General features: G+C 38.5%; 1 protein-coding gene across 2 annotated transcripts in view; it reads right to left on the bottom strand.

The window, feature by feature from the left end:
* SPMIP4 (sperm microtubule inner protein 4) overlaps positions 1-14574 on the bottom strand; it is a 51737-nt gene that overhangs the window by 23362 nt on the left and 13801 nt on the right. For both annotated transcript variants that reach the window (XM_006162399.2, XM_006162400.2), the window contains exon 3: positions 7124-7300. In XM_006162399.2, coding sequence (XP_006162461.1) covers positions 7124-7300 — 177 coding nt within the window. The remainder of the gene's footprint in view (positions 1-7123; positions 7301-14574) is intronic.

Here is a 14574-nt window from a genome sequence, read left to right as displayed (position 1 = left end):
CCATAGGGCACGTGCGCTCGCCAGACAGATAGAGACAGACAGAGAGATAGAAAGCGAGAAATCACCCCCCAGAGGGGATGGCCACGCCACAATCCCCTCTCCTCCATTCTCCTCTCGGGATCTTGGGCACGTACGCACATGCGCCCGGTGTGAGTTTAAGCCACCGGGTCCGGTACTCGAACCGCGGTCGACTACGTGGGAGTCCAGCGACATAGCCATTACGCTAACTGCTGGTCCCGCTGCCATTATCTTTTGAATACCCACTTTATATTTTTATAGTGAATCTGTACTGTGAATCTTGTCTAGGCAACATAGATTCCAGAAAACGTGGTTTCCCAGCCTCTGAGGATCGCCCTGGAGTATTACGGTAGTTTAGTCCCCACAAGAATGAATGTTACCAGCATTTAGCTGTCCTAGAGTATGGCATATGTTCTGAAGTGGTGACCAATAAGTAGTTCTCCCCACAGCCAGAATGCATAGTCTGAAACCAAAGGGTAGAAGTGGGCAGTGTGGCACCTTTCACTTGTTACACTTGAGAACATTTTACTTCCTCCCCTGCCACCCTGAGTTTGGCTAGTTTTGAGGCCAAGGAAGAAATGCTTCCATCTGGGGATGCAACAGTGATCCCATTGCTTTGCTTAACTGATGATGTGGAAATTTGGGGCCTCTTATGACTCTCAATAGAACAGGTAAGTTAGGATTATGCCTAGAAGACTGAGAACACTAACCTTGAATATCAAGGGCAGGAGGATTGATGCTATGTGGTGATGGGGAAAGTGCATATTACTGGAACCTAAGACATCTTTTGGACACCTAGTATTGTCTCCAGTGGGATAAAATCAAAGGAATACTGTAGGAGCTTTACACAGGGAGAACCACCAAGACCTTAGATCTCTTCAGGAACAAAATTTTGGGTCATCCTGCCAAGTAATGAACTCCTACCAGCTCAGGTACTAACTGAGAGCAAGGGAACTTAGAATGGGTAGTGGAGGTAGGAAATTATAACACCAATGAGAGCCTTATAACCACTGCAGAAATGAGGACTGTGGTGGCTTCTCACATTTTCTTCTTCAATGTGCCTTATATGGAGGTCTTCAAAATTTCCTGGAGAAGGACCAGCAAATGGTGTAACAGTTACATTGTTGGACTCCCACATAGTTGACTATGATTTGAGTTCTGGGCCCGGTGGCCTCAAACTCACCCTGTGTGTGTGTGTGTGTATGTGTGTGTGCATGTATGCCTAAAATCCCAAGAGGAGAATGGAGGAAAAGAATTATGGCATGGCCATTCCCCCTGGGGCGTGATTTTTTGCTTTCTGTCTCTCTGTCTCTCCCTGTCTCTCTAGAGAGCACATGTGCCCTATAGCAAAAATCTCTCTTAAAATTTTTTTTTTTTAGAGAATGTATAGTGTAAAATAACTGGAGCTGGTCCTGTGACCGAGTAGTTAAGGGAGCCAGATCCCACATGGGTCACTGTATGGTTTGGGTTTCAGCCCCAGCCCCAGAGACTTGATAAACATACCAGGCACATATGCTTGTGTGCCCCAAATCCCAACAGGATGGAGAAATAAAGGAGAGGGGATTGTGGCATGACCATCCCCTATTGTGGGATGATTTATCTCTCTTACTCCCTCTCTGTTTCTCCATCTCTCCTTCTGGTGAGCACATGTACCATCTGGCAATCGATAAAAAGGAAAAGATTGTGCATGGATTTAAATTTTTTTCCGACCAAAATAACTAGTACTTTAATTCCATTTTCCATAATTTTTATAAAGTTTTGTATATATTAACTCTCTTTTCCTCTCCTTTCTTTTTCATATAGAGCATGTTGGTGATGATTACCTTTATTAAGGTGCATAGAAGTAGACTATTGGGACAAGATTTCAACTGCTAAAGAGAAGTGAACACTTGGAACTTGATGCAGAAACTAATGAACCTTGAGGTTTTTTCTTTTGGGGTGGTGAGTACATTTTAATTTGTATGAAAAATTGTTGCATTTTCTTACATTGAAACAGCAGTTCTCAAACTTGGCTACATGTTCGAATTACCTGCTGGATCTTGTTAAAATGCAGATTCTGTTTCAGTAAGTCTATGGCTGAGGCCAAGATTATGCATTCATTATTTTCCCATGTGATGCTGATGGTCCATGAACCACATGTTGCATAGAAAAGCATGTTATTGTTGTAGCTGTTGTTTAGAGTGGCAGGCAACTGATACTTATGACTAACATCTTGCAATCTCTTTTCTGCATTTTTCTACTTCCCCACACTTGGAACATCCCAATTCCTCAGGCAGAGGAATCTGGAAGCCCACTTCCCAGCACCCTTAGCAGTTAGCATGCAAATATATGCCCCAAGTTCTGCCAGTCTTATCTTATCTTATTCATATCTACATTAAATGGATTTGAATAGGGGTAACCAGAGAATGAAAGCTTCATGTGGGGCATCCACATGGTTATGAAGGTGTCCAGAGGGGTGTCATTTTATTAGAGGCGCATCCCTCTGAAGAGGCCAGTCCTGGGAGTGAGTCTGGTAGTATTCCCGGAAGCCGAGCCACTGGCCTGTTTATGTAGCCCTGCCATAGTTTTATGTGCTAATCTAATATCCTCTAATAGATCCTGTTCTTAAACTAACTAGAGATGATTCTGTTATTTGCAACTAAAACTCCTAACACGTGCAAAGGAAAGTTTGAGTAATTAAGTTTAAAAAGAACAAAAGTAATTTTTTTGCGGGGAGGTGGAATTTTAGAAAAGCAGATATATCTTAAATGAGATGTCTATAAGACATAGCACCACGTGTGACATACAGAAGTATTTGATAAATGCTATTGTTTAAAAAGAGGTTATTTTATTGTTTTTTTTGAAATGACACATCTGCATGAAAGTTTGAGTAATTACAGAAAGCATAAGAAAACAACATGATTCTAGGTAGCTCGCTCTAAAAATAAATAAATAAGGAATGTACAGATTGATAGCTACAGTTAGAACTAAAATTTCAATAGGATCAAAGTTCATGCTATTTTTAAAAGAAAATTTTACATTTTATTAGCTTCTAATGAATGAAAAAAAAGTAAAACTGAAGGAATTCCTAACTATAGAGAAATACCTTTTCACTACACAGACCTTTCAGATCTGTATAAAATAAAGAAAAAGTTTCTGAAACACTTAGGCCTTTTGCAGGAAATCTACTTTTGTTTTCTGGGCTAGGTTTTCTTTCAGAATTATTTTTTCATGTAATTTTTGTGTGTCATTTTTTTTTTCTCTTTCCTTTTCTCTTTGCAATTTATTCTCATTTTATGTGTGTTTGATTGAGTAGCTTTCTATAAACCTAGCTATTTGCAATGCTATAGTGTGGGTGAATTCTTCTTAATAAATTCATTTGAAATGACTTTACTTTTCTATTCATGCTTCAATCTCTTTTTTTTTGGAGAGGTTTTTTCGCTATAGGGCGTGTGCGCTCGCCAGACAGATAGAGACATAGAGACAGAAAGCGAGAAATCACTCCCTGGGGGGATGGTCACGCCTCAATCCCTTCTCCTCCATTCTCCTCTCGGGATCTTGGGCATGCACGCACACATGTCCGGCGTGAGTTTTAAGCCACTGGGTCCGGGATGTGAACCGTGGTCGACTACGTGGGAGTCCAGTGACATAGCTATTACGCTAACTGCTGGTTCCCTTCATGCTACAATCTTGTAGGTGGATTATTATTATTGTTGTTGTTGTTGTTTTTGTTAGAGGGCATGTGTGCTTGCCAGAGAATACAGAGAGAAGGAGAGGAGAAAGCACCTTCAGTGTGACACAGTCACACTATAATCTGTCTCCTCCATCTCTCTCTCCTTTCGGGATTTTGGGCATACACGCACATGAGCCTGGTGTGTTTCTCAAGTCAGCTAGGTCTGGGACTCAAACCATGTGTTCACTCATACAGCGTCCAGCTATCATAACCACCAAGCCATGGAGCTGGCCCATGATTGCATTCTATCCATTTTTTTCCTTTAGCCTGATGGGATGGAGGAAGCAGACAGAAGTGCTCAGATAGCATTTGATAGTACTCTAGAGACGTCGGTTACTACTGTCTAAGATCCCATTAAATGACCCTAAGGATCTCCTTCCAGTTAGGAAGCATCCCTTAGCCATGGGATTCTGCTCATTCCTTCAAGTCAACACAGTACTTTGGAAGTGCCCATATTCTGCAGCATCTTCTCTGTGATCTTGCCATGTTTAAATAGGGGCTTCTACTCTTGAGAGTTCTTTTCTTTACTCATAGGATGACCTTCTCTTTTTCTTTTTCTTTCTTTCTTTTTTTTGAGAGATTTTCACTACAGGGTGCGTGCGCTCGCCAGACAGACAGAGACATTAGAGACAGAAAGCAAGAAATCACCCCCCAGGGGGGATGGTCACGCCGCAATCCCTTCTCCTCCATTCTCCTCTTGGGATCTTGGGCACGCACGCACATGCGCCTGGTGTGAGTTTTAAGCCACCGGGTCTGGGACGTGAACCGTGGTCGACTATGTGGGAGTCCAGTGACATAGCCATTACGCTAACTGCTGGTTCCCTAACCTTCTCTTGAAACTGGATAATTATCTGGACTCTGAAGACTTATTTTGCCTTAATGCCTTTCAACAAATAGTGCAGTTTCCCCCTGGATTCCTAATATTTCCCCAAAATGTATGGAAATATGTGCTAATATTTCTTTTAGACAGTTTTACTTAGATATATTTATGTTGGGAAGAATCAGAGTGGCAATGATGTCCCACATGGCATGACACTGACAGAGCATTGAAACATGCATATGTAACTACCGTAGATAATTATATTTCCTTTAGTAAGCTGTGCTCTCTTAACTTCTTCAATTCAGATGACATACTGTAGGATGTCTCAGTTAGACATTTTCTCAAGGAGCAGGTCCTTTTAGTTTCCAAAGTCATATAAAGAGTTGATAAGGCAAAGGAGAGATCCTGTTTCCTACAAGGTGTGAATTAAGTAGGTGGTACCACAAAACCCCCACTGAAAATTCTTTTCAGGGAAGGTGGCAGGGTAGGGTTGTGAGAGCAAGCTTTTATATGAACTAGATGACAGCTGACCCATCAGAGAGCTTGGAAATATTGTTACTTTGCTTAAAAGTCTGTCTTCAGGGAGAAAAAAAAAAGTTATAAGATAAAACCCAAACTATAGGTTTTATCTGAACAGAAAACAAGATAAAATCTGTAGTTGTTTGCCAAATAATTTGCAAGTATCAAAAGATCAGGACTTTGTCTTAAATGTATTATTGAGAGATGAATATGCTGAAGTGAGAGCTTTTAACATAAAAGGGGTTGAAGAGAACAGTATACATTCACCTGCATCTCTGAGCTGGCATTCTGTGTGGAACAAATATTTGCTTTCCAAGTATCCTAGGGCTCCATTCAGTAAGAGATCAGACACAGACCTCTCATTTCAAACTGGATTTTCCTAAAGAAGCTAGTCTCTGGCCTTCTTTTTACAAATCGGGATTCTGTGCAAATACTCTGTTAGAATATGGTGCATTTAAAAAATATACAGATTTTGGAAGACAATAGCTATAAACTCCAAAAAGACCGACACCATACTCTAGAACAGTGCTTGTTCTAGAGACTGAGGATATAGGTCTTTCTGGAGTTTATAGCTATTGTCTTGAGTTACTGAGTAGATAAATGAATGAATGAGCACATAAAATGAACAGATGAAAAAAACTTGGGCTTTGGACTCAAACAAACCTGGACTCAAATTTCTTTTCCACATTTCATAATTGCCTGACCCAAAGAAAAGTATTGAATCTCTTGGATTTCTGTTTATTCATTATAAAACATGGATGACAATATCCACTCTGATAAAGATATACTATGAACCTATCTTATATCAGAAAGTAAGTTTAGTGAGAGTGAGGACTTAAAAACATCTACTAAATGAATGAGTGAACTTGAGATCCTTACTCTCTTTATGTGTGTTGACCTCTAAATCGTCCCAATGGGCCTCTTACTGTTAGGACTTCTCATTTATTTCCTTTTTTTTTTGGAGAGGTTTTTACTAAAGGGCACGTGTGCTTGCCAGAAAGACAGAGAGAGACAGAGAGACAGAAAATGAGAAATAATCCCTGAAGAGGGATGGCCTGTCTCCTCTATTCTCCTCTCAGGATCTTGGGCATGCACACATATGTTCCCTGTGTGAATTTAAGCCACTGGGTCAAGGACTCTAACTGCGGTCAACTACATAGGAGTCCAGCAACATAGCCATGATGCCAACTGTTGATCCTATTTGTTTGCTTTTCATTGCTTTACTGAGGACTTAGTGAGGTTATCAGCTGCACCTATCCCTGTTGATAATGTTTCTCTTCTTAGCTGCAGCTTGTCTTTTCTAGTGTATTTCTTTTACATGCTTTAGAATAAAAAATGAGTTAACTAGATTAATAAATCTGGTAACCAGGATTGCTAGAAGGCTGAAGTAGGCTTTCTACTATGCAAAATTTGACAGATTTCTTCTCTTATAATCTTTAATAAATATTTAATGTCATGTTTAATTTGTTGCTCAGATTATTTTTTGCTTTCTCTGCAGTTTTAGCCTATATTTTGAATAGAGTCGCTGAAAGAGTGATTTTACAATTTACAATTACTGAAATATTTTAATGCCTTAATGTATTAAATACTGTAATGTATTTGCCAATCTGAGCAAACATAGTGACCTTTAGGAGTCCTGACACTTGAACACAAGGCCTTGCAGATTCTAATGACTATAATGAAGATTGACTAATGAATTGCAAATCAAAATTACAAAAACGAAGAACATCTGTACAAGGCAATCTCTTTGCACAAGAAAAAACATTTTAAATTAATTCTTTCTCTCAGGAATATTCCCATTTACTTTTAGAAAAGATGTGATAAGGAAATGAAATTAATAACATTTTCTGGTCATAATATTTTAACATCTCTAAGGACAGCAAAAAACATCCATAAACATAGACTTTTTAAGGATTTCCTAATTAGAAATGATATAATTGGTTGTTTCATCTATGTCCTTCCATAAGAAGCAAAAGAGTTAAATTAACAAAGGACTCACAATAAAAAGAAAGAAAAATTTAAGATTTTATGTGAATGACAGAAAGTTTCCTCACCGTGGCCAGATTTCTCCACCAAATCCAAAATGCTGATGTCCTTTGCCCATGACATGATGAGGTTCACATTTTGGCCTGTATTCCTCAGGTAGTGAAATCGGTATTATCCCACCATATTCCCTTTCCGCACCCCATGGAAGCCTGCATTGTTGGAGTGACTCTCTCAATTCCTGATACCTGTGAAAAAAGAGAAACTTTTTAGTAGCTTCACAACAACTAAAATTCTTATTGCTTCTGTTCTAGTCTGTTCTGTTGCTAATAAAACAAAATACCCAATTCCAGGTAACTTATAAAAATAGAGGTTTATTCAACTCACACTTTGGAGATCCAAGGTCAGGAGCTGTATTTGGTGTGGGTCTTCTGGCTGTATTACCGCATGGTGGAGGGCAGGAGCGGATGTATCTGTGTCCATCTCTCTGTGTTCTGGTCTCATTTTTTCTCCTTATAACCCCACTAGGAGTCAGTCATGGGTTCTACCCTGATGATCTTAATCCCAACCCCTTTTCAAAGGCCCTCTCTTTCAACACCATAGTTCTTGAGTTTTCACCCTCTTAATCCTGTTGCAACCAAATCTCAACACATCAATTTTGGGGGATAGCAGGTTCATAAGTATTTTTTTTTTTGGAGAGGTTTTTGCTACAGGGTGCGTGCACTCGCCAGCCAGCCAGACAGAGACAGAGAGACAGAAAGTGAGAAATGACCCCCCAGGGGGGATGGCCATGTCGCAATCCCCTCTCCTCCATTCTCCTCTCGGGATCTTGGGCACACGCCTGGTGTGAGTTTAAGCCGCCGGGTCTGGGACGTGAACCACGGTCGACTACGTGGGAGTCCAGCGACATAGCGATTATGCTAACTGCTGGTCCCCATAAGTATTTTTTATATCATATTTTCAGAACACAGAATTCTGTCTGATAAATTATAATAGATACTGGCTAATTAAGCATCATAGAACTTTTAAAGGAATGAGATTAACTTCCTGAGAGTTTACAAATCTTTTTTCTTTTGACAATTGTAGTGTGTTCATTTAACAACAGCTTTATCGAGATACAATTCATATGCCATACAATTCACTCATTTAAAGTATATAGTCTAATGATTTTTAGTGTGTTCACAGATATGTGCAGGCAAAACTACAGTCAATTTTAGAACATTTTTATCATCTCATAAAGAAATACTGTGTCTTTATTTATTGTTTCTAAAGAATTATTGATTTAATTTTATTTATTCATTCATTTATTTTAATTTGACCAGAGTAAGACAGGCACACAAGAAGAAAGAAAGTGAGAAAGCAAGCCACCAGGTCTGGGACTCAAACCATGGTTGGCGATGTGGGAGTGTCCAGCTCCCCAGCCACCACACCACCTCCTGGTCTGAAATACTATATCTTTAAACAATCATTCTCTTATGCTTCTTCATTCCAATCCTAAACATCCACTATTCTACTTCTATCTCTGTAGAATTGCCTACTATGTACATTTCCTATAAATAGAATCATATAATATATGCTCTTTTGTGATGGGCTTTTTTCACTTAGCATGTTCCCAAGGTTCATCTATGTTGTAGCATGTGTTAGAACTTCAGCCCTCTTAATGGCTATGTAATATTCCACCATATAGATATATCATAGTTTGCTTATCCATTTATCAGTTGATAGATATTTGAATTATTTCTACATTTTGGCTCTTATGAGTAATGTTGCTATGAATATTTATGTTCAGGTTTTTGTTTGAATACCTGATTGAATTCCTTTGGAAATACACATAGAAGTGGAACTGTTGGACCATATGTTGAGGAACTGCCAAATTGTTTTCTATAGCAGCTGCTCTATTTTATATCTTCACAAACATTGCATTCCAACTTCTCTTGTTATTTTCTATTTATTTTAAAAATTATTTTAAAAATTATAGCCATTCTAGACAGTGTGAAGCAGTATCTCCTTGTCGTTTTGATTTTAATTGCTCTAACAACAAATGGTGTTGAACATTTTTTCATGTTCCCATTGGCTATTTGTTCTTTATTCATTGGTTATTTGTTCATTGGAGAACTGTTTATTTGGATAAGTTGCATTTTTAAAATTGGGTTATTTGTTTTATTTTTGAATTGTGAGAGTTCTTTATGTGTCCTAGATGCAAGTCCCATATCAGATATGATATGTAAATATTTCCTCCTATGTTGCGCATTTGCTTTTCACTTACTTTATTTTGTACGTTGAAGCACAAAAGTTTAAAAAGGTTTTATAAATTAAATTAGTTGGTTTGTTTAATAAACAAGAGAGAGACAGAGAGATAGCACCCCAACAGGGTCTTGAGGCTGTCACCCACCCTCAGCCTCAGCCAACTCCCTGATCATGGGTACGTGCATGTCTGGCATACTAGAAGTCTCCAGACATTAAATTCAGAGACTTCCTATGATGGTCAGCCTTGCAGATGTTCATGTTTTACTGCTATTGCCACTATCTCTCCCCAAAGTTTAAAATTTTGACGTTCAATTAATCTATTTTTCCATTTTTTGTTTGTACTTTTGTTGTAATTTCTAAAAATGCATTGCAAAATCCAAAATCATGAAGACTTACTCATATTTTATAGTTTTATCTTTTACATTTAGGTCTTTGATTCATGACCAGTTAATTTGTATATGTAGTGTGAGATATGGGTCCAACTTTATTCTCTTGCATGTGGATATGTGGTTGTCCTAGCACCATTTATTGAAAAGACTTCCTTATTGAATGGTCTTGGCTACAGATTAACTCTTGATATTTTAAAATGAAGAGTATTGTAAAGGAATATGAGAAGACTTCCAAACATTTATGGAAAAAATGTTAAAAATTATGAACTTATTTTGATGCAAAATGTTTTTGAAATCCATGCATGGATTTTTCATAACATGCATTTTCCATGAATTTCCCCCTCTTAGTACTAATATTGTAAAGGAGCTTCTTGCTCCCATGCTCGATCTAGGGCTCCTGTTATAGTGGTTCGTAAAATGCTAGACCAATAACATAAGCGTCCCATAAGAGCTTGTTAGAAATGAAAACTTGGGGGCTGGAAGATGGTACCCCCTGTAAAATGTGATATTCTGTGAGGCCGACCCACATAGGAGGGTTCTGGGTTTGAGTCCAGAGACTCAAATTCTATCCCTTATGACAGACCATTCAGTGGGCAAGAGACATGGGAGTTTCCTAAATTGGCTGGTAGGTCTTACTTTGATCTTGAACAGGTACTTCAGATGATTTTTCTATACTCTTCTTTAACAAAAGAGTGAAGGAACTCTAACTTGTTCATTGTTGTAGCCTTGCCTTACCTCAGTGCCCACACATAGGTAGTACTCAGTGGGTATTTATTAAGTGAATGCACACATTAGTGAATGGATTAAGGCAAAAGATGGATTTGTTTCCTGGACTGCTGCCTATGATACAGGAATAAAATCCTCTGGCTAAGGAGAAAGCCTCACAAAAATACTTAACATGTTTGGCAGAAGATCTGCTTCCTAATCAGGAAGGATTTAATGGCTTCTTATTTTGAGTAATGGTAGGGTATGGTATTTGGACCAAACTTCCCACTGAAAATAACGAACAATTCTGGGGAAAAAAATCTTATAAACAAGTAGGTGTTGACAGACAGGAATTTGAGGGCTACATGGTAAACCAGTACAGAAGCCACTTTTGCCCCGAGGTTTGTGCCAATTCTGACAAATTTACATTTTCATGTTAAGGGCCTCGCAAAGTGAAAGATACTAAAATTAGCTAGGTGAAGACCATTTCCACAATAAGCTTGGATCCTAAAAGACTTACTCTCTCACGTTAAATGTGAGGCAGAGTTAAATATCTCTACTATAGAGTCCACCCAGGTTTGCATCTAGCTAAAACTCCACCTTAGATTTTAGTGGTCCTGGATTGGTATGGTACCTCTAGGCACTCTGCAGGACATACAGGAATACTCTTGGGAGTAAGGGTTCTGGGAGAATCACAGGGTGAGTTCTAAGTAATGAGCAGGGGTTCTCTACATGAATGACAGGGAGTACTCTAGATGGAGGAAATAGTATGTAAAAAAGTCTAGAGGTTAGAAAATTTATAAAATGAGAGATTCCTGACACTGTTAGCTTTAGAATCTTCCTGATGAAGGAACTCCTTTTGTTTGATAAATTTTTTGTTAAGCCACTTGGTATAGACACAGATACTCTGCAAGTGTGGGTGTTAGTAAGAGCTCAAATGACTTCAGACTGGTTAAATTGCTCTACAGTGAGAAGGACTTGATTTTTGCTCTTGAGATGGGGAAAGGGGAATTAAGGACTGAGGCAAAAGAGAGATCCAGAAGGATTGTTAGGTGTTGGGAACTGTATCGGTTGAAGACTTGGTGTCTGGGTTAAAGAACTTTAAAAAATACAGAAGTTTGGGACCAGCAGATGGTATAATGGTTATGTCACTTGACTCCCATGTAGTTGACTGCAGTTCAAGTCCTGGACCCTGTGGCTTAAAACTCATACTGGGCACGTGTGTGTGTGTGTGTGTGTGTGTGTGTGTACCCAAGATCCCAAGAGGAGAATGGAGAAGGGATTGCAGCATGGCCATCCCCCCTAGGGGTGATTTCTTGCTTTCTGTCTCTCTGTTTCTCTCTGTCTCTCTTGCTAGCACATGTGCTCTATGGCAAAAATCTCTCTAAAAACAAAGTTACAGAGGTTACAGTTAATAAGGGTTTTAAGTTATACGTATGGCATGATGTCTCTTCTTCCTTACCCAATAGTTCAGTGAAGTTTGCTAGACTCACAAATGTTCTGTGTGGATGAGGTATTTGGAGGAAATTGAGTAATGACTGAGTTTCACATCTGATTCAATGTGTGGTTAAACAGAAACAGTAGAGTGGAATCAGGAACCCAAAGTCAGAAGTTACTATAAGAACTTAAAGTGCCTTTCCTGGGAATTTGGATGAATTTTGGGGAATTCCACAATGGAATAAAAGATTTGAGTGGGGCCAGACAGTGGTGCAGTGATAACACAACTAGACCCACATGGGTACGTGTTCTGGGTTTGGGTCCTGGGACCTCCTTGAGTGTGCTGGCTGCATGCTCACTGCATGCCTGTGATCTGAGCCAGCTGAGCACAGGAACGGGTCATGGTGTGAGGACCTTGTTGAGGGTACTTGTCTCTCTCCTGTCTCTCTCTCTCTCTTTAACAGAAGAAATTAAAAAAAAAAAAAACCAAAAAAAGATTTGAGCAAAATCTACATAGCTCTCAAGGGCTGATAAAATAGCATTGAATTGTGGACTATATCGGTAGAGCTGATAAAGAATTCAGAAGTTGGGGCAGAGAAGGGTCATGGTGAGCAGTAAAGCCTGAGAGAAAAGCAGGACAATGTCCTGGGGGGCTGATATGCCCTTTGGACTACACCTGGAAAGCAGTAGAGAGCCCCAGTCTGAAACACAGAGGAGGAGCTCAGAGAGAGGTATGAAAGAGGTATTAACCCCGGGGCTTCGGCATTTTTTTTTTTTTTTCTTCTTCTTCTCTTTTTGTTTTGCATCAGTACAGTACTTGGCTTAATATAATCCCTCTGTATTAACTGCTGAATAGGATGAAAACTAGCACTCAGGACTATCTTATAAATGGGATGCATTGTCTCTGACATGACTAGATCTAGGATTGGCAAACTATAGCCCACAGGCTAAATCCAATGTATTGTTTGTTTTAATAAATAAAATTTTATTAAAATCCAGTCCGCTCACTGATGTATTGTAACCTATGGCTGTTTTTGCCCTACCAAGACAGAGAGGAGTAGTTGTGATAGAGACTATAAAGTCTGAAATATTAGATTCTTTACAGAAAAAATAAAACATGAACCCTGCAGCTAGTCAAGGAGAATCTAGGTGGCCATGATTTGGGGTGCTGTAGGAGGGACGTTGGCATTCTGCTGTCTGGTCTCAAAGGCTCCCATCAACCCTCTGACTGTGATCAACAGACACAGCTTAGGAGATGTGAAAAGTGCAAAAATCTTAAACGTATTTGATTAATGGCAACCTAAGCTGTAATCTCTAGGTTTGTAAAAGTTACATTTAAATCATAAATGAGTCAATTCCTCAACATCTGACCCCCTAGATTATACTGTCCCAGGAAGATGAGCAAGTATAAAATGTAATCAATCATTTGGGCTGGTGTCTATGGTAAATTGCCAGAAACCATTTAAAATAAAAGGCAACACATACATAAGTAATATTTCTCTTTTCTTTTAGGGTCTGATATCCTTCCACCCTCACTGAACTCTTTAGCTTTAACATTTATAGCCTTGTACCATTGTATAGAAGAAAGCAACTAAAATAAAAATTGAAGCTTTATGATAAAATACTTTTAAAGTCTAAATATAGCACATCTCTATTACAAAGAAAAATTATCAAATTATCAATGCTGCAATCTACAGCCTCAGAAAATTAACTTTTTTTTTTTTTTTAGAAAGATACATTCCTTATAGTCACTCTATAGAATTTTGAGTATTAAATCCCAAATTCAGGGAACTGAATTTAGCCAGTGATTACTGGAAGGCATGATTAAAGGAAAGCTCAGAACAAACACAATGTTTATTTTTCAGTTTGGCAGAGAGATAATATTAAACAAACAAACAAACAAACAACAAAATGTGTTCAGGAATTAGAAAGCAATGAAGTAAATCCAGAAGCAAAATGGGAACCCATAATGAACCTAAGCAGTTCTCAAGGCATTTCCTTAACTGATAGGTGTGTTGGCCTCATGAGCTAGAGAACTTGCCATAGAAAAGAAGTCAGCAGAATGATAAAAGGGTACTGGAGTCAGCTTTGAATAGCTGTCTGTCACCATTGAATTTTCGATGGAAGGAATACAAGAGAATACTACCTGCTCATCTACTTAGTATTTTTAATAGTATTCAAATAAGATGATAAAATATAGTGGCTACTATAATTGATCCAAAATGAATGAAGTAATTAAAGTATAAACATTAACTTGCTCTTGATTAATGGGTAAGAAAAAAGAACCATAATCCTGGTTTATTTACTGTTTTTAGTGGTTTCTGTAGATAGCATTCCTCAAAATATGCTGAAAAACATATTAAAAAATACAGATTCCCTCTGCCCCTCCTCAGACTGCCTGATCAAGAACACTTACAGACCAAGCCTGGAAATCTGTACCAAGGGGTCCTCAAAGAGTTTATGAAAATACGTGTTATAAAAAAAAAAACTATGTATGGATTTCAAATTCTTTTTGTGCAATATTTACTCATATTTTAATTCCATTTTCCATCAAATTTGTGAAGTTTCTTTATATTTTTAGACATGTTAGGTGATTTGGATGTGTAAACCAGTCTTGAGAAATAAAGTAATAATCTAGCTAGACTGCATTGCCTTTTGTGAAGAGAAAAAAATAAGTAGGCTTATGTGAGGAAATCATTTTACATCATTGTTCAGATTGCCAAGTTAGTTTAGAATACATCATG

This window comes from Tupaia chinensis, unplaced genomic scaffold, assembly GCF_000334495.1.
Source record: "Tupaia chinensis unplaced genomic scaffold, TupChi_1.0 Scaffold139943_1, whole genome shotgun sequence".
NCBI lineage: Eukaryota > Metazoa > Chordata > Mammalia > Scandentia > Tupaiidae > Tupaia > Tupaia belangeri.
This window is presented reverse-complemented; position numbering and strand designations above follow the sequence as displayed.